The sequence below is a fragment of the Pogona vitticeps genome, chromosome 9, assembly GCF_051106095.1.
Source record: "Pogona vitticeps strain Pit_001003342236 chromosome 9, PviZW2.1, whole genome shotgun sequence".
In the NCBI taxonomy this organism is placed as follows: Eukaryota; Metazoa; Chordata; class Lepidosauria; order Squamata; family Agamidae; genus Pogona; species Pogona vitticeps.
The window spans coordinates 16,970,474-16,998,362 of record NC_135791.1 but is presented as its reverse complement, the minus strand read 5'-3'; the positions used below and the strand labels follow the sequence as shown (position 1 = coordinate 16,998,362).

Genomic DNA, 27,889 nt, shown 5'->3' with positions numbered 1-27,889 from the left:
AAGCGGGAGCCTAAACAGAGACCTGAAGAGAACAACTGGCAAGTGAGTTGCAGAGCTAAGGAAGCCGTATTGGGGACACCGTCCCGGTTACTTCCTGCACCAAACACCCACACTAAGCAACACCCTCTTGCCTTGGATGCTTTGTTTTTCCGGCCGCAGACATGGCAGAATTTGCAGCGCCGGCAACACCAGCTTTCTTCCTGCTCTGGCAGCGGCTGTTCGTCTTCTTCCAGGCAAAAAACATGGAAAGGGTCGCAACACACTTGGCAGAACACGAGCTGCAAGGGACACAGCAGGGAATGGTGTCACCCTCTGAATGGTGAATGTCGAAGTCCCACCCCATTCCACACGGGTCCAGTGCTTCTTCACCCCAAGTGGAGATCTTAATCCCTCCTCTTCCCCAACCTTCCTACATCACCCACCGTGACATAATCCAGGAATCAAACCACCACCACCTCATTCCTCAGACGCACCTGATGGAAACCCTTGCTAGCGCAGAGCAGGCACACCACCTGCGTGGTGACTGGCACCGAAGTGAGGATGCTGAGGCCACCCATCAGCCAGACGTTCTCCAGGTCACAGTCTTCCTACAAGAAAACAAGGGGGAAGAAAGGTTGCTGCACAGCCTTCACAGTGAGACACAGTAGACCACGGAGCGGAAAGGCACTAGGTGTCATTTGGTTCTCCAAGGAAAGGTCGTGCAGCTCAGTTGGGGAGGGGGGGATCCAGTTTAGAAAAGTTACCCGGAATCCCTGAGCTTAGGATATGCAGCACAGAAAAGTACCTCTCCCAAGCACTGAAGGACATACATGCTTTACATTGTTGTTGTTGTTATTTAGTCATTTAGTCGTGTCCGACTCTTCATGACCCCATGCTTTACATTAGGGACATGCAATGCACAGCCCTCTGGATGTTCCTGATCATCCCCCATCATGAATATGTTGGTTGGGGCTGCCAAGGAGTTAGAGTTCAAGAGCAACTAGAGAACCACATGTTAAAAATGCAGCTTTTCAAATAGAAAGTCCTAAGTTTAACTCTAGCTGTCTCTGGCTGGAAGATGGTAGGGCTACTGATTGTCAGAGTTCCCAATACAAGACCAGCAGTGTACCTTCCATGCAGCTTAACTTCCATCCTAAATTAGGAGCAGACCTCCATCTATGCCACCTCCCTCCCCCCATACAAATAGTATATTAGAAGCAAAGAGTAGGTGCACTACATGGAGGAGGTGGGGCGGGGGGGAGAGGTAGTTGAGAGCCAAACTACAAGCTATATAATAATCATACACCATTCTGACTTATGGCAACCCCTTTCAGGGTTTTGTAGGTAGAGACTACTCAGAAGTCGTTGACTTTTCCCTTCTTCTGGGGGGTGCCCTGGGACTGTGCAGCTTGCCCAAGGCCACACAGGCCGGCTCTACTCACAGGAGACACAGAGGTAACTGAACTCACAACCTCTTGCTCCACAGCTAGACACCTAAACACCCCTGAGCTATTCAGACAGCCACAAGCTTTGAAGGAAGCAAATAATTGTAGAAAATTACCTCCCAAACATCAATGCCTCACAAAAACAAAACAGAACAAAAGGAAAGAGAGAAAGATGTGAGGAACAACCAGGGGTACGATGCCTATACTTTGTTGAGGTCCCTAAGAGGACCGGCAGGGTGACTGGGGCCACCCTATCCCTCCAAGTACATGGCAGAAAGCTCCCTTTCATCTCCTCCCCATGCTTGTCTAAACCAATGCTTCTCAAGGAGGCAGCTGTGCCTTTTCCACGTGCCGTATATACCCCAATCTCCATTCCTTTAACTAGAATTATTTTTAGCTATATCTCTGGGTTGAGAAAACTGTGCTCCTGCAGATTCTAAGTAAAATTTTCTACTGAGAATTGACTTGGCAAAGAAGCGTCAGCTGGGTAGCTCCTCCCCCACCCCCCAGCACGACTGACAAGCGTCTAGTCCAAACAGCTCCAGCCGGTCTAGGATGCTGGGAAATATAGTACGGTACTTACAAGGCCAAAGCTTTCTCAGCTGTGATTTAATGTGCTCGGCTCAGCTCAGCTCATACTCAGCTGATCATCTAATCGCATGTGCCAGACATGGGAAAGGGTGCCAAGTCATATTAATGGATTTCCCCCAAATGCAGCTGTGCTCCCAACTGAGTTTTATTTGAGGTTCTAAATGTCACAGCTTCAACCAGGTCCTCCCTCCAGGCGGACACTCCACCATGCCTCACCTTGAAATCAACCCTGAGCCGGTGGACTCCATCCGTGGATTTCTGTTTCCCATTCCAGCCATTGGAGAAGGAGGGGAGTGCGCCAGAAGGAGGAATATCCTAGAGAAAGAAGGGGCCATGGCAAGTTAGCAGAACGTCCTGTGTATGCATGCAGAGCAGCAGGTATCATACGTGCCAGGTCCAAAATCTGGCAGCCAGGCTGATGGCGGGAATAAGCACATTTAATTATATTGCTCCCAACTATATTAGCTCCCTGACAGTTTCTGGGCCCAATTCAAGGTGCTGGTTTTGATCTATGGGGCCCTAAATGGTTTGGAACTTCAATACCTGTCGGAATGTTTTCTCCAAAAAAACGACTACACATATCAATCATTAACCCCAGGCCTTGCTGCTGATGACGGCCACCCCCAGAGAAGCAAGAAAGATCTCTACAAGAAACTGGTCCTTCGTGGTGGTGGCCCCAACTTTATGAAACAATTTGCCATTAGAGATGCACCAGGCCCCTCCCTATGGGAATTCAGAAAGTTAGCTACGGCAGAACTTTTCAAAACTGTCTTCAATAGTATATGGCCGTAAGTGAGGATTGAGTACTGTAACACGTTGCGCTTTAATCTTTTTTCTCTCCTCTTGTGGTCGCCCTTGTCCCATTTCGTGTTTGTCATTGATAGGGTGGTCTCTTTTCTGTCAACGGTTTTTATTATGTTCTTTGTTTTTTATCAATTGGCAGGGCTCAGGGCTCAATTGCTTGCTCCATTATGTTGACCACCTTGTAATAGTCACTAATCAGTCAATATAAAAACGCAATAAGTAAATAAATGCCATTTCCCCTAACTAGGATAGTAGCTAGCTGATATTTCCCCATCAGGTAATTAGGGAGACAGGATTATTGCTTTATTTCAGACATTGTATGTAGTGGTGCAGTGGTAAATTATGAAGTGCAGATGGTTATCATGACACCCTTCAGAAGTTTTATTTAAAAAAAAGCATGCCCACTATGAATGCTGTTTCTTGCCGCAAGAAAACTAAGATGGTAGAAGAATGAAGAATGGAACAGAATATTCCAAAATAAGACATGCTTTCCTGACTGGCTGGCTCCCTGAACTGGAATACCCCACACTGCAAGGTTGTCCTATAGATCCCCCATGCATAGAGTTTTTCCTTTGCTTGAATCTGTTCTGATACAAACTTCAAGCTTTTGCAAACATAAAGGGGGGGGATCAGAAGCTATCCAATACAGTCTGCACAATCTACATATCATTTCATCAGTCTAAAGCCTTTTGAAATAAATTGGTTTCCCAAGACCCTGGAAACGTCATAAAGGAGGAGCTAAATCTGGGAAGCTGCCTGGAGCTTGGTATTAAAAAAAAGAAAAGAAAAAAAAGGAAGCCACAGCTTTTTTCCAAATATAAAAACGTGGGCACCTAGCAGACACACTCGGAACCCTTTGAGCATATTCTGCTGCCTGAAGCACAGCCCATCATGCTGAAAAGCAAAGGCTGTCCCCACATAAGACAGGTCATGTTGCTTTGACATCAAAGGTAGAAAATCCCATAAAATGAAAAAAAATATTTAATGCCCTTTCGAGACATACACATTCAGTGGCTTGTGGCAGGGGTCTCATTTTGCCTAAAGTTATGGCTGCCACCCTGCACCGCCCAGTTGCAAGATTCACTGCTTAACTGAAAAGACAATGCACGGCGGACCCCTTCCTATGCAAGACCTTGGACTGCGTTCTCCTTTCTTACAGGAACAGGCTGCTCTGTTGCAAAGGCTCTGGACGGATTAACTTCAAACTGCCCCACTTTAAAACTCAGGTAAGCCTGATCCTTCTCTTCCCCCTCCTGTTGCCGTCTCACCTTCTCTGGCTTCTTCCTGGCCTTCAGCTGCACCACAGGCTGCAGGGGGGTTCTCCTGGGTCGACTCTGCTCCTCAGCGTCCATGGGAAGCAGATCTGGAAAAGAACAGGGGAATGGAGGAGTTGATTTCCCTCCCAAAACTCTCAGCCAGCTTTGATCAATGCCAAGAGAAGGCCCTTCCCCACCCCTCAGAAGTGCTCATCCGAGGCCACCCATGTCTGAAAGTTAACAGTGGCCTTTCCCATATGATGCAGAAAGAAAAAAAGAGAGAGAGAAAGAAAGAAAATGTTTTAATGAAGAATTTTTGCAAGAGGCCTCCAAACAGGAAATGCCCTGGCAATGTGCTTCTGCTTCAATGGGGTGGAGGAGGTGGGTGGGACTTACCGAGCCCATTCTATGGTCAGGATAGCTGACTGGGCTCCAAGGCTATAGAACAATAAAGGCCATTCCCCTCCCTAAACAAATCTCCTACAGAAAACCCCGCCCCATGTAGGTAATTTGGAAACGGCTCACTCTCAGAGCCAAAGTAGCAGGATTGTTAAAGAGTGCTGGACTAGGGTTCAGGAGACCTGGGTTCAAATCTTCATTCAGCCATGGAATGCAGGAGGTGACCTTGGGCCAATCATGGTCTCTCCCCTCTCCCACAGGTGGGTTATGAAGGGGAGCGGGGAGCCCTGCACAGCAGCTTATCCTTTCTGGAGAAAAGGCAGAGTATAAATGTAATAAATAAATAATAAAATGCAGAATTCTCAGCCAGCATGGTCTGATTTTAACTGTTGTAATCCATGCTAAATGGATGAATGCTGAAGAGTGTCTCCCACCAGAAGAAGATGTTAGCTCAACCATCTGGAAGTCACTTAATAGACTCCAAAGCAATGTAGGAAGATTAGAGAATTATCAAATAAAATGGGGCTACTTGGAAACAGGACATATTTATGCCTCATCACATGTACAAAAAAGAAAATCTAGCAAATGGCTAAGATAACACTATTGAAACATCCCACTTCTGGGCAAAATTAGTCTAATTATCTTAACTTCTTAATTAGTTTTTAATTTTACCTTTATTTCATATATGTCCATAATTTTAATTTGTGCAATGTTCTAATACTGGATAAACAGAAAATCCCCCCAAAAATAAAATTCTCAAGCTCTGATGCAAATCTTCTATGCAGCTGGTCATAACCCTATCTCCTGGGAAACTACAGCTACAGGCACACACACCACCAGGTTATTTATGTGCAGGATTGGCACACCGCGTTATTTTGCCCTTGGGACCCTCACAAAGCCCTCGACTGCAGCCAGGGGCCAAGGAGCCCGAAAGCGTCTCTCTTACCTGAGTCCCGGGACGATTTCCGGCGATGCGTGGCCGAGCCAGACACCGGCTCCGTGTCTGAGTCAGAGGATTCAAAGATGTCATAGGAGGGCCTCTGCTTGACGCAGCGCCGGGCTGACTTGCGCTGCAGCAAGGAGTCTTGCTCGGCGGTCTCCGTGGCCCCCAGCATGACCTCCAAGGGGGCCGGAAAGGCCTCTTGAGAATCCTCCGAATCCCAGTGAACGATGGGCTTCACTACTGTGCGGCCTGAAGACAAAGGCAGGGGTTGAAAGCAGGGTCTCAGAGTCTGCCTCCGACAGGCGCTGGCTGCTGACCGGGAGGGAAGGAAGGAAGGACCACGTCCCATCCATTTGTCTCCCAACCCCATTACACTACAAGGGCTCCTGGTCCTTTCCAGATGTGTGTGCAGAAGACTCATGTATCATGGAGAGAAAGGGAGAATGGGCAGGACTCAAGAACGCTGCCGGTGGAAGTGGAGGCTTCTCTACTGTTGCATTCTGTTTTTTTTCAAGTGCTACATGAGGAAACCCTGGTTCAAATCCCCCACTTTGTCCTAAAGCTCTCTGTGTGATCTTACGCAAGGCACTATCTTTTGGGAGAATAAAAGGGGTGGGAGACGGAGAATAAAAGGGGTGGGAGATGGAGAACTGGGAAGCCCCAACTGGTTCAGGTGCTCCTAGGAAATGTGTTAATCAATAAAATGACACCTCTCAAGAGTGACTTTAAAAAAATCAGTTCCTAGCTTTAATTATTGCCTTTTAATGCTGTAAGATGCCTCTTTATACACATTGTTTCTTGGCCTTAATTATTGACTTTTAACATTAAATATTGTTTTTCAATGTTGTAAGCCGCCTTGGTGCTTTTCAAAGGGAAAGGTGTGTCTGTGTGTGTGAAAATATTTTAAATAAAATAAATAAATACCTTGAAGCAGCTTTTACGCTCTTAGCTACCTCATTTCAGAAAAGCTGACTGGCACAATATCTAAGCAGGGTCTTGCCTATGGCAAAGTCTTTGCTAGTTCACTTAACCTCAGACATTTTTTCTTTCTTTCACCCCTTGTAAGAACTACTCAGTCCCTGCTCCACCCCCCACTGACGTAACCTGATGCAGACAATCTCAGTTTATCCCCGGCCAAATGACTCTATGGGGACCCACCCTGCCTCTCTCAATAGACTGCTAAATGGTTGCTTTGCTCAGAGAGAATGTCGCCATCCTCATTAACGATCCAATTTCCAATACAAAAGAGGAAGGGCTGCTGAGCCCAGGTAGTCTTTCCATGTGAACCAGAAACCACACTGGGGGTTCGGTTCCTGGGGGGGGGGGGCTTCCTGGGTATGGCTGCCTTCTCTCCAGTTCATGGTGTTTCTGCAATTAAAGAGGCAACAAGGAGGAGCACAGCTAGTTGATTCCTTCTCAACATGTTGGTTCCAGATGCTTCAAAGTACAGCTGAATAGAGCTTGTTTCTGTTTATTCAAAATATTTTTTTACCACGCCTTTCTTCTTAAAAGGACCCAAGGTAGTTTACACTGTTAAAAGACAATATTTGACGTTTCTGGATGAGGTGTGTGGCCCTCCTGATCTATCTGGCCAAAATGCACGTTAGCCTTAGCCAGCATAGTCAGTGGTCATTGCCTGCCAAGAATGCCTGGAGGGTCGGCCCGCGTCACCCACCTGACTGCTAGCCAGGTCTTCTGTTGATCGCAATTACTACAGAGTACTGTCCTGTTTTCTTCCCCATTCATTAAGAAAAAAGGACAGAGGCAACTAAAGCTGTCAAGGTCTGGACAAAACCCCCTCCCCCAACGAACCTCAGTGTTGAGACCATTGTGAATCCTAAGGGGAAAATAATGCAACCTAGAAGCGCCCCTGGACTCATTAGCAATGCCAGGAGGATGATCTGAGCAAAGCTTTTCTATCTTCAGAAAGGCAGTTGCAAATCGCCCATGAACATTTAACTAAGTTTCAAGTTAAATGTGAATAGAACAAGCTCCACTAGTTTGCTGAAGCAAAACCCAAAAGGCGTCTCCCAGCATTGTAAAACATTTTAACACCCCATTGTTCTCTTTATCATATGCAGATGAAACAGCCTCTGGACTGTTCTACAAGAAATGTTAACCTTCAGGTGCTACAAGACTTATATTCTGTGCATGTTTTCTAGGTACCAAAGCAATCACTGCAGTGCTTTCCCTTAACAACTTCAGCCCCCCCCCCCCCCCCGGCTGGATTTGTCTCTCATTAAAAAGCTCCAAGGGAGAACAACCTTGTCTTTTGCTGGTGGGTGCCTGGCATGTGTGTGATGGTGGTAGATTTTGCCACAGTTCCCAAAGTAAATCTTAAAAAGCAGTAGATATGAAAAGGGCCAGAAAAGCTGTGCAGGGAGTGTTACAGACTGAGCTTGGAAAAAGTTACTTTTGGGCAACTCTCAAACTTTCCTAGCCAGCATGGCCATGAGAGATGGGATTCTGGGAGGGGTGATTTAAGAAATTACCAAATCTAAGTTTCTCTCTCTCTCTCTCTCTCTCTCTCACACACACACACACACACACACACACACACACACACACACACACACTCACACACACACACACACAAAAGTAGCACAGCCAACAGCCTTGGGCTCCAATTGTCAGTCAACAAAACCTAAGCGAATAGAAAAAACCTTGCCCCCCCCCCATGCAATCTCCGTTCCCAGCTCATTTGCTCACATGATCAAGGTTTCTTCAATTTGCAGGAAAGCACTGCCATTCTCTGTCTCTTTCACACCCAGACCGCCAGGTAGATTCTATTCTTTTCAACCCCTCTCAGATCACAATGGCTCTCTTCGAAAGAAAAAAACCCGGCTCTGTTCCACCTGGCTCCTGCCCAGTTCCTTTCTTCTCCCTCCCGAGCCAGAGGAGACCCGTCCCTCATCCCCGGTAGGACCACAAACCTACCTGTAATTCTCTGCAACTCCACCCACCCATCACTGACCAATAACTGCTCTCATTCCACCCAACAGAGGATACAACAGAGGTCTTCTTATACACTTTGAAAACTCTGCAATCTCCATTACTCTTCCCCACCAAAGCAATTCCCCCCAATGCTAAAGAGAAGAAGTGAACTGATATTAACCCATCTGTACTGCAGTTCACTGAATGGGGAATGATATAACTGATACGGCTTCACCAACTCACATACAGAGTGTTATCAGTAACTACCAAAGTGAAATGTTAACTGTAACTAGTTGCTTTTTGGTAATATGGGTGTAACAATTACATTTCCAAAGTAATGTGATGAATGCTTAATTTATTCTATTTCCACACCTATCCCACCCCAAGAGTGTAACCCTTCTCTGGGTGGTTCACAACATAAAATAAAAGAGATTTTCAGGTGGAAGACGGCCTTAGGTCTGAAGGTATTAAACACATAAGGACTCATGCTCCCATTTGTATCAATGGAATCTCAAAAATAAGACCATCATACTGATGGTAAAAGGCCAGTTAACTGGGCCTAAGCTGGCATTGAAGACTCTGGGCTAAATCCAGCATCACACTGAGAGCTTCCTTCTCCTTTTCTAGCTCTCTGTGCTGGCTGAAAACCAGTTCTAGACAGCTTCCCAACTATTGAGAGCTGGAGTTGGGAGTACTAACTGGGTGGTGTGGGGAGATTGATCCTTCTCCTGATTCCACTGGAGTCTACTGTTCCATCAGCAGAATGCCACCATTGATCCTTCCCTTGCATTTTCTCCTACGCAGGTGACAGATCCCTTGAGGAAGTTATAGGGAAGCTCTAGAGTGAGGCTTACTTTTACTACACAAAGTGCATTGATAACAGACACTTTGCAAATGGAAAGGCAGTACTAGTGTTGCATGTGGAAACTCCCTTTCTCAGATCTACCAATTGAAAACTGTACTTGGAAAAAAGGGCATGGTGGCTGTGGACCAGACACCTGTGCTGTCCTTCTCAAGGTCACTGCATTTTTGCGACAAGTTCTAAACTTTGTCCACCTCTGAAGTCAAGAAGGAATCCCCGGCAGAGCCTCCCACAAGCTAGTGTTTCCCAGACGTTTTAGACCAGTAGTTGTTGGGCTATACCTCCCAAAAATCCTGGGTAGCACAGTTATTGATGAAGGCTTCTGGGATTTTTAGCGCAAGAACATCTGGGGACACAAAGCTGGGAACCAATGTTTCCAACTACAGCTCTTCTCACTATTGACTATGCCCCTTGGGACTTATGGAAGTTGTAGGCCAAAACATCTGGAAGGCACCATATTGGAGAAGGCCAGGCCAGGTCACTGTTAAAACATACTGTATTCCTGTGCCTTGACCTAAATGGATGATATGCCGTGCCTCTTGTTCCAGTCATAGCTCTAGTAGTTACAAAACTACTCAGGGTGTAACAAGCAAGATTTTCTAGCAACCTTTAGAAATGGTTTTAAGAGCATCTTAGGAGGCCTTTTGAATAGAAATTTTGTGGGTTTTATCTCCATTCCACTATGAGTCTTAATTAGCAAGAGAAGTATTATTCTGTTCTATCTTTTCCACTTTCAAAAAAACAACCTAAGAATTGGTCCCCAGAGGTAACTGGGAATTATGTTCCTTTAACTCCATAGCTTAAGTATCTGGCTGCAGAGCCAAAAGGTTGAGAGTTGAATTCCCCACTACGAGTAAAGCCAGTCTGCATGGCCTTGGGCAAGCTGCACAGTCCCAGAAGAAGATAACAATAAACCACATCTGTCTGTTCTATACCTAGGAAACCCTGGAAAGGGTCACCATGGGTAAGAATAGATTTGATGGCACATGATTACTTACAATGAAAGCGGTGCAAAAGGCCATCTGCAAAAGGAATCAAACCTGCCACATCTGGCTCTGCAGCCAGATACCTAAACAATAATTCTATATGAACAGTACACCGTAGTATCTGCAGGGGAGTATCTGCAGGGGATTGGTTCCAAACCCACCCATCTCAGTAGATGCTGAAAAATGCGGAAGTAGCAAACACTGTACATAGCATGGGTGCTCTCTCCCTCTAGTGGCCAGTTCTGGTAAATACACAGTGGAAACACATATAAACACGTATTTCTAGTTTTTTTATTCAATATTATCAGGCAGTGGATAAGTGGATCAGCGGATGACGATTCCGCAGATTTTTTTTGGGGGGGGGGTCCTACTGTACTTAAATCTCACTTCTCTTTTCTTACTACATGACTGCAAGGAAACCAGAAACACTCAGCTTCAGTATATACTAGATATGGGAATGGGAATACCATCCTACTATACAAGGTTGTTGTTAAGTGTCAACATAAGAAATGTATGCAAAATCCTTAGAATACATGAAATAGTATACAAACACTAGATAAGGACAATAATATTTTAATGGTGAGAAGATTAAAACTTCCATATGACAGACTCCTACAGAATCTGCCCTCAGAAAGGATAGGGAGGGATCAGAAAAAAACATGTGGCTAAACACAGTAGTTGAAGGAAGTGTACATAGCTCAGCACAGCAGGAGGAGGGCACCATTTGGAGATGTGATTGAAGTGGATTTCCTCGCCAGCGCTGTAGGCAAAGTCAGAGCAGATCAGGTTCCATAACCCCACTGATGATAGTGTGGTAGGACAGCCCCAGAGAATGCAATGCATTTATTTATATTTAACCACTCATTTGAGAAAACAAAAGGTCGGGAATATGTTATCTTCGTAACACAGGGGCTCCGGTTGACTGAAAGAATGGCACTCAGAGGAAAATCCAAACCAAAGGGGTAACAGTTGGACACCACTGAGGCAGAAGGCAATATGCCAACTGGGGGGAGGGGGAGGACCCCATGATTATGACATCCCATATCCATGTACTGGCAGTGGAAGTTGAACACTCACATTCAATTTTAGTTACCATATTTTACAGCAGTTCTGAGCATCCCAAGGAAACCAGCATTGAACAGGGACAAAGTAAAGGGAAGACAGGTTCCTAGATTCAAGGTATCACCTGAGGTTATGCAATAGGGTTGCCTTGCTAAACCACTTCCCATGGGAGAGACCACTGAGGAACCAAAGCAGACCTTCCTGGGGTTCCAATGAAGATGTCTGAGATGCAAAAGTTAAAAGAAATACCCTCCCCGAGACAAAAAGCAGTGTGGAACAGCCCACATTTCTGTACTCAATGCGGGAGAAGCATAGTGAATAAGCAACTTTTTAGAGCACTACGTGAAAAGATAAGGAGATTAGCATTATGTATGGCAGTGCTTCTCAGCTTCTGACCCTTGAGATCCCCGTCAGGGATTCTGGCAGCTGAAGTCCAAAACATTTGGGAGAAGAAAGGTCTGAGAACTTCAAGTGTAGATCAGATATTCTAAAACCTAGAGCCCTTCACATGTGACTATACTCCCATCATCCCCAGCCACTACAGCAATGCTGAGGTGATGGGCTTTATAGTCCAACACAACCACCTGAAAGGTCCAGGCCAAGAAATGCTGAAATTCAATCACAGCAGAACGTCTGCACACAATACACACTAATCTTCAGCTGAGACAATGTCAGAGCTCAGGTGAGTCTGGTCACTGGGCTCAGATTCAGGCCTACCGCGGAGCTGATGACAGCTCAATGGCAACACACTCGTTTGCAGGACGTTTGCTGCCTCAATCCCTGACATTTCCAAGTAAAAGGATCTGGGAGCAAGGGACGGACAGGAGATAGCCACTGCTAGTCAGAAAACAGCCTAACCTGGCATAACCTGGCAATTTTTAGAATATATATTTTAATTGCATTTTAATTCTTTTGCCCTTTTATTTTGCCTTTTTATTGTATTTTAAATGCTGTAAGCCGCCCAGAGACCTTCGGGTAGTGTGGGTGGCATATAAGTTAAATAAGTAAGTAAGTAAGTAAGTAAGTAAGTAAGTAAGTAAGTAAGTAAGTAAGTAAGTAAGTAAGTAAGTAAGTAAGTAAGTAAGTAAGTAAATAAATAAATAAATAAATAAATAAATAAATAAATAAATAAAGCAAGCTGCATCCTTTGTTAAGCATTTGACTGCAGCTGGCCAGAAAAGCAACTGTTTAGAAGAGTACATAACTTATTTAATTTGTGAATGTGATTACAGATTTTGGATGCTGGACAACCTGTTCAAAAGGATTAGAAGTCTACAGAAAATGTTTTTGCTCTCTGCTATGTGCCCTCAATTACTGGGATGACAGAAGCTTCACACTTAAACTGACAAAACAAAAAAGCAACTTCCATAACAGCAGTGGTGGGCAACTGTGGCTTGTTGGACTACCAGAATCTTTCAACACTAGCTTTTCTGACTATGGCTCATGGTATTTACAGACCAACAACATCTAGAGCAGTGGTTCCCAACCTCGAGTAATCCAGGTGTCCTGGTGAAAGCTTCTGGGAGTTGCAGTCCAAGAACACCTGGGTTACCCAAGGCTGGGAACCACTGATCTAAGACCGCAGTTCTTAAGAGGAAGCATAAAGGGGGGGCGGGCGGAGGAGGGAATTAGTAGCCTGCTTGAAGGCCACGTGACAAAGAAGTTTGCTACTACCAGCTGCACTGAAGGTCAGAAAAAGTAATTATTTTCAACTAAAACTCCCACACAGTCCAGCCAACATGGTCGTGTATACTGACGGGTGATTCTAGGAGTTGTAGCTTTTCCAAGCTCTGAGTTGGATCCATCTGCACGGAAGGTAACTGTGTTGGGAAGGAAATCATAGTTTACCAGTGTGGACAGAAAAATCCATGCACCCCCCCCCCCTCAATGCTCCTGAAGAAAATTACATTACAGGCTCACAGAAGATACCTTTGGGAATATATTCCAGGCTGGAATAAGACAGTGCCGTGTTCAGAAAAGTACAAAATATGTATACCCTATAATTAAATACCAAGAACTGTTTTATGATAGTATCTAGTTGTTCCAAACAAGTTTAAAGCATGGCTTGGAATGGTCATTTTTTGGGGATTAACACTCCTAAAATCCTCCAGCATGGGATTCTGGACGTGTAATCTAAAAAAAGCAAACCTTCTGGGTGACAATTTAAAGCCCTCTGCAGGACAGCAAGAAAAACACAGATTTCCAAATCTGCCTGTTAACACACGCTGTGCACAGATATCTGGGAATTATCTTTCACTCAGTAACACTGCCGTGCATTTAACAACTCATGTAGTAGCCATAGGTACTGTGCTGGTGAGTGCATAGATTTCCAAGCAAGTGAATGAGTTGGCTGGTGAAGGATAGATGGAGTTTAAATTTCCCTTTGCCAGTCCACCTGGGTTTCTATACTGAGTTATCCTCTTCTGCAGCCAGCATGGATACAGAGGATGCCAGCCCCTTAGTCTGGTATTAAATAAATATTATTATAGGCATTTTCATAAGCTTATTTAACAAGGCTGTAATAGCAAGCCATACTCCTGGATTCCAGTATGCTTTACATCAAGAAGTACAGAAGATAATAATTATAATTTTAGAACTGTAAAGCTGGAAGGTGACTTGAAGCACATTGTCAAGAGTTGTTAACTCTTCGCTGCTTAAAATCAGCCAATGTCTGGGTCTAGATCAGAATGTTAGAACTGCAGTAACTCAAATGCAGATTCATGCATAAAGCTCATTCCAAAACAAGGCTGGGGGGGGGCGGGGAGATGGGTGATAACTGGTTCTACCCCTGAGCCATTCCCCCCTCCTCAATTCCAGTTGGTTCCAGGTAAAAAAAGGAAGGGGGAAAGTCCAAATATAAACTTAGTGTGAAGATTTCCACTGCCATGTTTTACAGCAAAATTGGGGAACTTCTGATACTCCAGCTGGTTTGAGCAAGAATGCTCATCTGCCTCCCCCATCGGTCATGTTTACTGAGACTGATGGAAATTGTGAGCTATCAGGATGGGCCGAGGTTTCCTATTCCTGCTTTAACTTAGTTTAAAAATATCAGCAACAGTATCATGAAAATGCAGAAATCTAGAAATATGTCTCCTCCTCCTTAAAAAAAAGGGGGGTACAGTATACTTCCTTCAAAGGAATGGGATTTCTTTTAGGGTACCTAACACCTCCCCCCTCCCCGGAAGGGCGTTTTACATGCCATTTCTGCCACCCGATTACCTCTCCATGAGCTTCAGTGTTCTTCTCCCCAATGCTTCATAAGAGGCTTAGATACTGAATTTCAATTTCATCACAAAATAAGCACTGTGTAACAACATGTAAACAATTTAATATGTAAATTTTGCACAGTTTGCAAAAGATCACCCACCAAGATACAATATGAAGAACAATTTGTAGTCATATTAATGTAATTCGTTCCCCCCCCCTTTTCCACAAAAATTGAATGCCCAAAATGGCTTACAAGAAGGTAAAAACAAACAGAAGCAAGAATCTGTACGACAATTAGAATGTATCAAACACACAATTTCAAAATCTACAATTCAGACAATTAACACGACAACCTCGGACTTGTACAAAATTTTAAACAGCAAACTGCTAAACATTAAAAGCTCTTCTAAACAAGTGTGTTTTCAAGGCTTTCCTAAAAGTAGGCAGTTTTAACGTGAAGTGCTAAACGTGTTATCCAAACCAGTTACAGTGTAGAAATCAGTGCTTGTGATCCCAGTTTGGATATTCAGCGCAGAATTCCGCCTATGCCACCCTACACGTGTAGGACTGGACCCAAAGTGGTTATACAAGGTTATAAATATATCTAGAAACGCCCCTAAATCAGAAAGTCAGATAATAGCTAATGGAAAAAAAAAAAAACAAAGACACAGGAAAAGAGACCACACGTGATCACACATCCAACTAACAGCAGGACAAGAGCAGTCCACCCATGTATAGCCACTCAACTGTTACCTTTCTTAGACAGCCGTTCCACCCGCCGAGCTTCAATCTTGTCGCACTTCCGATACCTGTCAGTAAGCCAGATGTATAGCGTCAGAGCAAAGAAATAATCTCCAAACCAGAACCTGGAAATATTGTTTTTTAAGACTGCAAACCCTTTTGGATTATGGGAGCTGTGGTCCAAAACAGTAAAGGTACCAGGTTCTGCCCAGAACAACCCTTCGAGTCCAGTGAACCTGAAAGCAAAGAAAACCTAGAGCCCTGCTCTAACCCAGTGGTTCTTAACCTTGGGCTACTCAGATGTTTTTGAACTGCAACTCCCAGAAACCCCAGCCAGCACAACTGGTGGTGAAGGCTTCTGGGAGTTGCAGTCCAAAAACACCTGGGTAACCCAAGGTTAAGAACCAATGCTCTAACCAAAGCACAATGTTGTCAGGTAATGGTCTATGGAAGGGCAAAACAAAGGCCATACGTGACCTTTGGGCATTTTTCTGTTGCTCTGGCCCCTTCGTATTTCCTTTCTCCAAATGAAAAAATAGTTATCTAATAAGAAAAGGTCAACTAATGCTCTCGGACACCACCAATGCTAAACCCGAAATAATACATCTTTCCAACCATCTCCAGCTTTGGAACCATCAACCCTCCAATTTTCTAAGACCCACCAAAGTTGCTCACCCCAGCCTATGGTCTTAGTTATACAATCAAAAAGCCAACTAAACTAACCGACTATCAGCAATGGCCACCAACGTATTGTAGTCTTTCTTGGGAGGAAAAAGGGGTCCATGTGGGAGAACCCTTCTCAAAATACAAAGCAAGAGTTATTCTGCAGGACATGCATTCTGCAAGAGCCAATGCAGAGTATCACCATGGTTCTCAACTAGAATACGTAGGGGACAGTCGCAGGACTTCTGACTACCAAAATCCTTGTGTGTAGTTGTTTTTTTCTGTATAGCTTTCATCAAATCCAAAAAGCATGGCCAACAGTCAGGGACTGTGTGAACCGGACTATAACCAAACTGAAACATAGTGCAAAAAAACCAACTAAAAACATGGATGTTTAGGCAGGCCTTCCCTTCCAGTTAATTCCTGTCCTCTTTCCTTTTTCTTTCTCTCTTTATTTGATTTATTTTTATTTTTCCCATCTTACAGAATCATCTAATTAATTAATTGTTATAAATTTTTTAGAACTTGTTATCATTTGTTGTAAGCCGCCTAGAGTGGTCGAAATGACTAGATAGGTGGGGTATAAATACAATAAATAAATAAATAAAAATAAATAAATAAATAAATAAAAGAGGGGTGGGAATATATATACTGGCTCAGTGTCATTGAAGGAAAAGTGGACTGGTTACTGTTGCTATCCATTTATAACTATGCCTTATTACTGTTATAAAGCCATCATGGATAAGTACTTTAGGTAAGTGTTCCAAAATGTCCTCAGCTCCCATTTTGAAAAAAGCTTCTAACTTCCATAGCAATGGCAAATATTGCCCAAGAGCTGGACGTCAGATGCTTCCTTCCTTGAGGAACCATATAGAGTTTCTCTAGGCTACCGGTATGCACAGTTGTAGTTTTAGAAGAGGTAGCTATGTTTGTCTGTGCTAGTATATCAGGCCAAAGCAAAAGAAAAATTTAAAAAATTAAAAATGACAAAAAAATTGTGGCATCTTAAAGACTAACTGCTATACTGTATTTTAATTTCTTCAGATCTAAGTTATTGGACTTATCCACGAAAACCCGCATTAAAATATAACAGCCTTTAAGGTGCTACAATGTTTTTGCCTTGTTTTTTTATTCTTCTTTTGCTTCAGCTACTCTTGCACAATTACTAAAAACAGAAGAAATTCATCCTCCTTGGCGTTTCTCTATCCTTACGGATAAGATCCAAGTGAGAAGGGGTCCATGGCAGCTTCCACTGGCTACGTGGCAGAGATCCAGGGTTCTTCTCTGGAGGACTATTGGTTGCCCTTCCACACCCACAGCTCAGATATCTCAGTCTACTTGCTCCTTTGTTCTGGTCTGTTCAAGAATACATTAACCAGAAGAGAGGAAAGCAAGTACTTGCTCTGCCAGGATTAACCACAGCTTGTTTGCTCCCCACCACCACCACAAAAAAGTGCCATCGTTCTTCTGTCTTGCTTGTGGGTTTTCCTGGGACACCTAAGTTGCCTGCTGAGGGAACAGAATGCGGGCCTCAAGGCTCTCCACCTTATCCAACGCAACCCTCCTTCTGCTCTTAACAGCAGAACACAGGTCAATGGCTATTCCGGAAAAGCAATGAAGATCCAAGCTCCTTTCTTCTCCATATTATATATCCTAGGCTCATTAGTGGAGATTCAGGCAAGTTGGGCCCAACATCATCTGAAGGGCTTTAGAATCCTTGACCTTTGTACAAGAGTGCAAAAATACATTTATGAATGAAATCTTACTGCATCAGAGGATGCAAGTGAGATTTAAATGGCAGGGGCAGGAACTTGGTGTCCTATAGCTGTTTTGATCTACAAGCGCAAAGATTATTGGCCATTGCCCATACTGGCTAGATCTGATGGGAGCTGTAGTCCAAAACACCTAGAAGGGTTCTGTTTGCCCACTTGTGCACCAAGGAACATCCAGAAGCAATAATCCAAATGGTAACTGATTTCATTAAGTGCATAGTCAAAAGTTGAAACTCATACATATGTTGGCTGGCTATAGGAATAAGCTGGTTCCCCTTATCTGCTCAGCCTATTAAATGTTTGTTATAGTTTTAGCTGGTACTATAAACTGACATCTAGTATTTTAACCACAAGAAAGAGAGGTATATTAATAACCACCACTTTTGTTTGAGTTTCATGACTTAGGCTGCTTTAATTGTTTTAGTTTGTTTCAAATGACCTTACAGTCTGCACCTTGACCTTAGACTTGCCAAAAACTGGGCAGGCTAGAAACCTTTTAATAAATAAATAATGCATCAAACACATTCAGATTTCACTAGACTGCTGCTCTGGTCTAATTCCAATTATGCTTTCAGAAGACATACATTTAAACGTATATCTCATTAAAATCAAAGCAAGGCTGACAGAAAGAATTGGCACTTGGGTGCACAAATACATGCCCCCAGTTCTCAACTGAAAAGGAGACAGCTTGCACAAGTGTACCTGCTTCCTTAAACTGGAACAGGGCAAATCGAAAGAACTACATACATGCAAAAAAAAAAAAAGGGGGGGGGAGAACTACTGGGACACTTGAGATGTTAAATAACGCATCCAAAAGCAAATTATATAGTGGTTGTGCCTAATTACAGAAGTCATAGGCTCTCAAACATAGTGGCTAAAAATCTTGCTGCTTAGCATAGTGAGTCATAACTAGAGTAGGTCCACTGACTCCATGAAATGTGTGGAGGTGGTAGAGGAGCTGACTCCCAAACCCACACTGATTCAAGGGGCCTGCTCTAGTTCCAATGTACTATGCTAAGCAACAGGATTTTAGACTGTAGATGGTTTCTTCTTGGCTAGGAAAAGTAATCCTGAAATCCTGGCTTCTCACTCCCAAGCAGCAGTCCAGAGTGAATCTGACCGGCAGGGTGACCAAGTGGGAGCGAGGGATGCCCCCAGGCAAACTCACACGCAGCACTGCTTCTTGGTGTTTGGCCCGCCAAACTTTGGTTTGTCCAGGCAGTTGATGCATTCCCCGCAATCTTGCAGCTTCAGGCAGCCCTTGCACTTCCCACAGCGTGTCATCCGGTTCTTCTTGCCGTGATGGTGGGAGACATGGCGACGTACAGGGGGTGGGGCGGGCCGGACAGCCGTGTCTGCCTTCACTGGCTTCTGGTGGCCGCTTTCACTCTCAGAGGCTGAAGAGGTCTCTGTGGGAGAGAAGAATGGTAGAAAGGAGGGTCAGAGGATTGGAGTAGGAACTCTGTCCATGCTCTGTATTGTTGTGACAAGGGGGAGAGATTATCTGTCACTGTGATTGATGGGTGTCTTTAGCTGGTCTTTTTTGTGCAATGATCCCTGGTCCTTGTGGCTGGGTAGAGTTCCTTGACCTTTTGCAGGATTAATTTTTCACTCTGATTGATTTTTCCATCAACCACAGTGACAGATAATCTCTCCCCCTTATCACTACAATACATCCACAACAAAAACATGCTAATCACCATCATCACCCTATCTCCTGAAAGGGACAATAGCTGTTCCCACAGCTATAAATACTCAACTATCCAACAAACAGCAACAGAGCATGGAGAGAGTTCTGACTCCTGTCCTCTGAAGATGCCGGCCACAGAGACTGGCGAAACGTCAGGAAGCTTTCAGAACACGGGGCCAAAGAGCCTGAAAAACCCACCAAAATAAGATGTTCTTCTTTAGACATTGGCTATATTGCTGTGATGTCAGCAGCTCTTGTCGGCTATAGGATATACCTTTAAAATTAAAACGCAGCTGCCATGAGACAGGGAAAAGATTATTTTTTCTGGAATCATACTGTCAGCAGAATTGTGGAAGCGTTGGACTAGATGCTGTTGATAAGAACTGTTGAGGATTCAACCCGATCTGTGTTAGGAAGAGAGGCTTCCCACACTTCCACTTCACGGCTAAGGCAAGAATACAGATCCTGTCCTGGAGCACAGCCTAGAAGCAGAGGACCATGAGAATGCGATATGCCCCTGACAACTCCTTGACAGCATCCTGCTAAAGCTGCACTCACCAGCTTTTCCAATATACAGTATATATAAAGTACCTTTCCTGTACAGGACAGTTTTCTGTAGTATGTACATGTCAATCTGCAGAACACTCTTGTTAATAAATTCACAAAATCCTTTTCATTATGTGTGGCGTACAGTATCTGAGAAGGGGAGATGGTGTGTGCACACTGCAAAACCCAAAGAGAAGCAGCAACTCATCTATGTACACATTGCGTCCTCTCTCATGCGTTCTCCACTGAAGGAAATCTCACCTTTCCCAAAACTAAAGCTAGCCCAAATGAGCATGCATGCCTCCTCACTGTATTCCAGCAACATTTACTTCATGCTCAAAGAGAGTCAACATAATGTCTTCCCATTCTCCTTCATGTTTTTATCCCATTAAGGATCAACACTCATCTTCTGTGCCATATTTCCACACTGAGATATATTCATGTAGCCCATCTACGAAGAGATGGAAAAAGGGAAGCAGAGCACCTGGTCAGCCTCAGTAAAGCGTTACTTACCCTCCACGGTGGGCGATGCAGCGATCTCCTCCCTCTCCCGCAATGGCAGGGCACTGAGGCGTGGTACATCCTCTGGCACCATGGCCCGAGACTGCCCCAGGGCCACAGAGGCATGCCGACACACGTGCTTGATCCGTGGACCCTGTACTGGGGATTCCTGGCCCTGTATGAGAAAAGCAAAGCCATTAGCACTTGTTACACCAGCAGGGATCCAGCAGGCTCTTGCAACCCAGTCTCAAATCCCAATAGGCCCGTACCCCCTAATAAGTGGAGGAGGAAATGCATGCTGTAGGACTGCAACACCCGTGTCACCTTGGCACTGACTACGCCTAGAGGGCCGAGGGGTGCTATAGCCCAACAACACCTGTAAGCTCATGTAATCTCTTCCCCAACCTACTGCCTGCAAGGAAGACACAGGAGGAACGTCCTGGTAAAATCCTTAATAAAGACAAGCTGATCAAGCCCTCACGTAAGGATTTCCAACATCTCTACATTTGACTTTATCCATTATCTAAAACCCTGTTGCTCAGTTACACCAGCACAAGGAAAATGACATAACTCACAGTGGCAAAGTGACACTAATGAGTATCTGCATGGATTCCTTGTTGTGTGTCAGTCAGTTGACCTGATATGCTTCTAAGAAGCCAAGCAGAGACTCATTAATCATTGTACGTTATGCTGTTTCCTTTCTGCCAATATATCAATGCACCAAGATTAGGGGCATAATTTTAAACATCACCACCAGTTGTTCGTGACACCCTTGAAGCGCAGGGGCATATCTGGCCCTAGTTACCTGCTTCCTGGACTCTTTCCTGTCTTCTCCTGCTCCTTTGAGTTCAGACGTCACCTCCTTCTCAGCTGGGACCTTTAGTGCCTCAAAGGCCTCAGCTCTGACGCTCTGAGATCCCTAATGGAAAGAGAGAGAGAGAAAAGTGATCACAGATCTGAAGTTAACGCTGCTAGCGCTGAATGTCTAAAGCAATCTTGGCTTCCTTACATAGAACAGCAATTCTCATCTCATCTGTGATGGTGAGACCATGGTTTGTCTTTCACAGAGCACAATGCGTGAGAACACCCATGGGCCTATGTATCAATACAGCTGCAAATAGTATTACATGGGTGGGGGTATTTCCTTCTCATATTACAAAGCCCAAAATATGCAAACCAAACAGTCAAATTAGAGGCACCAAGAATCTAGACCAAGAATGGTGAATTTTATACTCTCTCTCTCTCTTTTCTTTAATGCCACATCCCCCACCATGGCAAGTTCACTGGGCGAGACCTTCAGAGGGGTGTGAAAATGGACAGTTGTCCACATCTGATTGAAGTTTCCTTAAGTACTGTTACACACGTCTTCCCTCAACTTTTGTCAGTTGCAAAAGGAAACTTGAAAGCAGTTCATCTGAGACTCCTGGAAACAAGAAATGCTAGGTTTAGGTTTTCTAACAGCTGATGTGAGGTGCGGGACACTCAATAGTCTCATACTATCTGAACTATGAAAGATAAGCAGAAATGTTCCTGTATATTTGCTTAATTTTTTGAATAACATAATTATCCAGAGTGATTTCTGCTTGAAGAACATAGACATCAGGCCTATCTATGAATTCTGCTGTTTTTGCACTGGATTCAGGAAGATAATTGTTCAAGGAGCTAACTGTTTTCTCAGAATGGGGTTTATGTAACTAAACAATCCTAATGTAACCATATTTACTAATTGTGGTACAGAGTGTGGTATATCTAAATTCACAAGTTCTGTACTTTTAGAAGCAAGGACCGAACTCTTAAGATTGCCTTTAGAGGCATAGTCATATGTAGACAAAGCCTGGTGAACATTCAGGAGAGAAGGGTGGTACTCGTGTGTGAATGAAGATTTTGAAGTGGTCAGAAAGCTGTACCTTTAGTGCCCTGCATAGATTTTAGCCTCTTCCTTGATAAATGGAAGAGGAGTTATGCACAACACACAGATCCAACCAAATACCTTCAAAGTAGCATAATGTAAACATGATGTCACAGTTGTCCTGGAAAAGTCCTTTCTTTATTATTTCAGGGTGCAGACTTGTATTGGACCATGCTATGCACTGGCCTCTCCTGATCTGCTGAACATATTTTTTAAAATGTTATATACCATAATCTCACCTAAACCATTAAAAGGGGTTCAGAATGGACTAGATTCAGATGTAACATCAGCTCAGTTTTCACTGAGATGAGAAATGTGTACCTCAGTCACTTCGGAGCAAGCGAGAAGCTCAACAGTTTTCAGTGCTCCTCCTCTGTGCAAGACAGGCCCTGTGTGAAACCTAGCACATCAGAAAGGAGGCTAAACTGCAGCCCTTCCCTCTGATGCATGGCAGCCTCAAATCAGAAGCCCCAAAACAACTTGACTCCCACAGTAAGCTCTAGATCAGTGGTGTCGAACTGTGGCCCTCCAGATGTTCTTGGCCTTCAACTCCCAGAAATCCTGGCCAGCAGAGGTGGTGGTGAAGGCTTCTGGGAGTTGAAGTCCAAGAACATCTGGAGGGCCACAGTTCGACACCACTGCTCTAGATGATAGTTAAACACAGTAATGTTAAGACAATATGGATCAATATAAAGTAAGTAAAGTTGAAAATATTACCCTAACCATTTGGCAATGCATTATGGACTGCCTATTATGTGATTCTGGTATTGGCTCAGCAGATTTTGAGCATTAACCCCCCCCCCCCCACAAATGCTCAATGTATTACTCTGAGACCTGCAACAAAAGCAAAAAACATTATCTGGGATGACCTAAATGATGCTATTTCTTTATTTGTGAAACATTTTGAATGGAAAAGATTGGATGACCTATATAAAGAAATGTACTGGGCTTTTGCCTATTCACTGCCCCTACTCTTCATTAAACAGTGCTCTATAGTACTACCTGTGTAAATCACACAGACTTACCCACTACACAAAGCAGCTCAAACACAACACAACACAACACACCTCAGCATCATTCGCCACAGTCCGTTATCCCTGCCACCCAATCCCTGGAGCTTCTCTTACCGGAATAAATTTGAATTGTTTCTGCTGGTCAATCTTATAGAGCTGCACCTTGGCACGAGTGAGGAGACTGTACACTTTGTCCATGCTCGACAGCTGCGTTATACTGGGCTTAGGCTCTGCCACTGGTGGTTTCTGTTCCTTGGAGCACAGGCTAGCTGGTTCTACCTCGCTCTCTGAACTATCACCGCCAGCTTCTTCTTCCTCTTCCTCGTCTTCATCTATCTGGATGGATGGAGGAAGCACCCTTCGGATGGCCACCTTGTGGACCACACCGGGAGAATTAACATCCTCCATGGTGATCAGCTCTTGACTTTGAGCCTCCATAGGTCGAGGAACCTCCGTGAAGAGGGGCAAGGCAAGGTGGTTCACCCTTCCCAAGAGCCTCTTGCCACTGCGGGTTACCACTGGCTCATAAGGGAGCAAGGAGGCCTCCTGTTGCAGGGCTGAGGTGTCCCTCCTGACCTCCAGGGAGGCAGGCACCAACTCCGATTCCTCCGGAGATACCGTCAGAGACTCATAGATTTTAAGGTGGGCCTCGCTGGGAGTGAACTGGGGGGCCCGCAGCAGAGGGCTACGCTTGGCTGGAGGAGATGGGATGGGTGTGGGAGTTCTGGGCAAAGGAGAGGAATCTTCACAAGGAACCTGAAAGAGAGCTTTGCCCATATCTTTGGGGGAAGCAGTGGGGCTGAGTGAAGTCCATCGAAATGTGGGCTCCCGAAGGATAGAACGTCGCTTCTCAGGCAGGGCAGGAGCCACAGAGGAAATTATGTTGGGCACACTGGGTGAAGGTGGGGAGGAGAGGGCCCTAGAGGTATCTTTATCAGGAGAGTCTGGGACTTGGGGGTTCGGCTCCACGGAAGCTCCCTGCAACAGCAACGGAGCAGGCTCCTGTTTTTCTAGACAGGGTCCTTCGGAGGCAGGGCTTTCCACAGCCTTGGTTGCTTTCTGGGGGATCTCATCCATAAAGCGACGTGGGGTCCGAATAAGGCGTGATGAGCGGGCGCTCACCACAGGCATGATGAACTGGCGTATATTCTTCAAGAAGGTGGCCTTGAGAGCTGGCACGTCTTCTGGGCCGGGGCCGCCAGGCTGCTGAGGAACTGCCAAGACCTCCTCCCTGTTTTTGGCTGGTGCATGTTGAGTAGCTAAGCGCTGGGTCCGCTGCCTATGCTTAAGCGGTGGGCGACCACGACCCCTTTTCAAACACTGTGCCCGTGTGGAACCGGCAATGCTGGAAGGTCCCTCCTCAAAATGGATGCTCACTCCATCATTCACTGGGAAGGGTTGTTGCTGGGGTTCTTGTTTACAAGAGGACCCATTAGGTGAAGCATGAATGTCGCCACCCTGAACAGGAGCCTCCAGTTCTGGCTCAGAGGCCTCCGGAACTGGGACAAGAACCTCTGGAGGTTGCTCTGGCTCCTGGGTTATCACTTCCAGAGGTGGTTCTGGCTTTGGGACAGAAAGGTCAGGCTGAGGCTGTGGTTCTGGGTCTGGAGCTGGAGCCTCCAGCTGCAACTCCGGAGCATAAGACTCCTCTTTTTGCTCTGGTTCTGGGGCAGACTTCTCTGACTCCGATGAAGGGACCTCTGAATCCGAGACGGATTGTGAGGGAAGTGGGGACATTTTCTTCCTGGGCACGACACTCCACTTTCTCTTGCGGCCCCTCCTATGACCAGATGTCTTTAAACGGACATGGGTCACCACCAACTGGCCAGACTTGTGCCGCCTGGCTTTGGAGAAGAACTTTAAGATGAGTGGCGGTTTCTTCAAAGGTTCAGAGGATTGAGAGGATGGGTCATCCGCCTGACAAGATGACACTGATGGGATAGTTGTGCTGGACTCCAGGGTGGAACATGGAACTTTGGTGCTTTGACAAGGAGGCCTATCTTGTGTAATAGGTCTCTTGGTGAAGGAGCCTCGTGGCCGGCCTCGTGGCCTGGAAGAGACGATGGAGTTGAGGGTCTTCTCTGCTTCTAATGGGAGGATGGGAGAGATGGTGGATTTTATGGAGTCCCCAGGCTCTTGGTCTGGTTTAGTCTGCTCAGGAAGCACCCGACTAACTTTGGGGCCAGTGGCTGGCAGTCGGCCCATCCTTCCTGGAGACCCCTTGGTCCTCTGAAGGAGCTCAGCCAAAGCCTTTACCATACGTTGTCGTTCAGATTCCACGGCCTTCTGCTTAACCAGCCTCTTGGGAATGGGGTCATCCATAAGTGCTCTCTTTCTCCTGCCTTGTGACAGCAGAGCTGTGCCTGTAGAAAGAGTGAACAACCTTAGCTGCAGGAGTGTCTCCAACAAAGTATTAGAACAGTGATGATGAACCTATGGCACGCATTCCACAGCTGGCACACGAAGCCCTTTCTTCTGGCTTGCCACAAACCTTTTGAAGTGGCTGCAGCTGGGATTCCCCCTTTCTCTTCCTGTTCTGGGTCCTTTAACTTCCTGTCCGTCCCCATGATTCTCCCTTTTAACTTCCTGTCCGTCCCCATGATTCCCCCTTTAACTTCCTGTCCGTTCCCATGTTTCCCCCTGAAACTGCCACTTCTTGTTCCAGTTCTGGTCTTCCGGGAGGCATGGCAGTCACTGGTTTCTTCCCCACCCCCTCATTTTGGGCACTGGAGCCGAAAAAGGTTTGCCTCCACTGTATTAGAAGGACCTGCAGCCAGCTTTACTCTCCAACCTAAAAGGACAGTTATTATTTCTAATACATTGAGGACCACAGCTGAGAAGTGCACAAATTGCTAATCATTTTGCTAGTAAGGTTGTGATTAAGCACTTTTGACTAGTCACCTACAGTAGCAGTTTCCCAACTTGGGTTCCCAGATGTTCTTGGACTGCAACTCCCAGAAATCCTGGCCAGCACAGCTAGTGGTGAAGGCTTCTGGGAGTTGCAGTCTAGGGAAACAAGGTTGGGAACCACTGATAAATGCCTTCAAGTGACCATCTTCCTCCTTCAGTCAATGACCTGAATGCCAAAACAGTGAGCACCCACAGTGTCTATGTGGTCTAAACACTGAAGCATTAAACACAGTCTTTGCCTCTGACATCAAACAACAACATTTATTAAGTTGTGGCTGAAATCCCTTCTGTTCCTTCCAAATGTGCTATGTTGAGAATCTGTGACAATAAGCACATTTACTTGAGCTAATATAACTGCTTAGAAGGCCAACAATTAATTAATTAAACTTTTTTTTGCTGACAGCTCCAGTGACAGAGGATGAGAAGGCAAGCAGGAACAGAGGGAAAGGTGAAAATCCAAACCTAGTGGTGAGCCATGAAATCCCTAAACAATCCAGGTGATCAAATAACTTGGCAAAATATTGGGATTACAGCACATGGGAGTCATATTAAGTGTGTGGGGGGGGCAATCTTAGGTAGGAAGGAACATGTGAACCTGTAAAATGGCTTGCAGAGACACAAACAAACAGCCATGGCCAATTACTTAAAAGGGTGCCAGTAGACCACATACTAAACCCATTTCTAATATAGCCCCACCAGAAAAGCTACATTTTCAAGGACGGTTCTCTGACACCCAGTGGAGTGACAGCCATCACAGCCAAGTCCCACGTAGGGCTGTAGCTACTGGAGAACAACAGAGTTTACAGAATTGCCCTAAACGATGTACCTCCTGTGCTGCAATATGTCAACTTTCAGTAAAACCAAAGTCTCATACATAGGCATTTGAGCATCCTTGTTGAGCATCAGTGTTTTTGAAGTCCCAGTCTAGTATATACTTCCCAACATCAGACAGAACTTTACTGTGAAGAGTAAGAAATGGAGTCATTCAGAGGCAATATCTGGGCCAACATTTGCAAGTCCATTTAAGGGCTTTACTTAAAATATGCTGTCTGTGTTGTCACCTTGAGTTGGTCAGAACGTAAGCCTTAGCAGGGATGAGAATATTCCACTGTCTGAAGGCTATTTCTGCTAATCTCAGAACCCTCCAGGGTTAGGGGGCAGAAAACACATTTTCAGGGAAAAAGTAGGGACCTAAAACACTTTTGAAAAAGGAAAAGAATAAGCCCTGTCTGGGATGGGATAATACAGGAGATCCGGTAGGAAGGAAGAATGGTATCTAGAGATGGGCCTTAGCAGCAACCATTTCATTTACTGCAAAAGGGAAAAGAAGACCAGCCTTTGGCTCTTCTCTTTCAGCCCATCAGAGTGGCTGAACAGTTCCATCACAGTTGGTTATTAAAGAGAATAACTCTGCCACCTGATTCTCATTTCCCGTTCCTTCCCTGTCTTTCTCTTTTTGTGCCAAGCTGAGGTTTGGGACCATCTGGTATTTTACTGCTCTATAAGATGCTATTGATTTGACAATCTAATTGTAAATCGTGTCCTTCCAAGTTAAGTAATCTATCATTTTCCAGAGTTATCCATTCTTTTATCCAATCTAAAATACAGGATCTATAATACAGAACCCAATCTGGAAGACCAAAGCCACCCCTCTGTTTAGCATCTTGCATTGCCTT

General features: G+C 45.0%; 1 protein-coding gene across 2 annotated transcripts in view; it reads right to left on the bottom strand.

Annotated features, from left to right (window-relative positions):
* KMT2B (lysine methyltransferase 2B) overlaps positions 1-27,889 on the bottom strand; it is a 78,249-nt gene that overhangs the window by 26,201 nt on the left and 24,159 nt on the right. For both annotated transcript variants that reach the window (XM_072980015.2, XM_072980016.2), the window contains exons 3-12: positions 23,418-25,666; positions 21,187-21,300; positions 20,394-20,556; positions 18,813-19,053; positions 15,222-15,277; positions 5,421-5,666; positions 4,088-4,182; positions 2,232-2,330; positions 474-587; positions 132-278 (exon numbers count right to left, since the gene is read on the bottom strand). In XM_072980015.2, the coding sequence (XP_072836116.2) occupies positions 132-278; positions 474-587; positions 2,232-2,330; positions 4,088-4,182; positions 5,421-5,666; positions 15,222-15,277; positions 18,813-19,053; positions 20,394-20,556; positions 21,187-21,300; positions 23,418-25,666 (3,524 nt within the window). The remainder of the gene's footprint in view (positions 1-131; positions 279-473; positions 588-2,231; positions 2,331-4,087; positions 4,183-5,420; positions 5,667-15,221; positions 15,278-18,812; positions 19,054-20,393; positions 20,557-21,186; positions 21,301-23,417; positions 25,667-27,889) is intronic.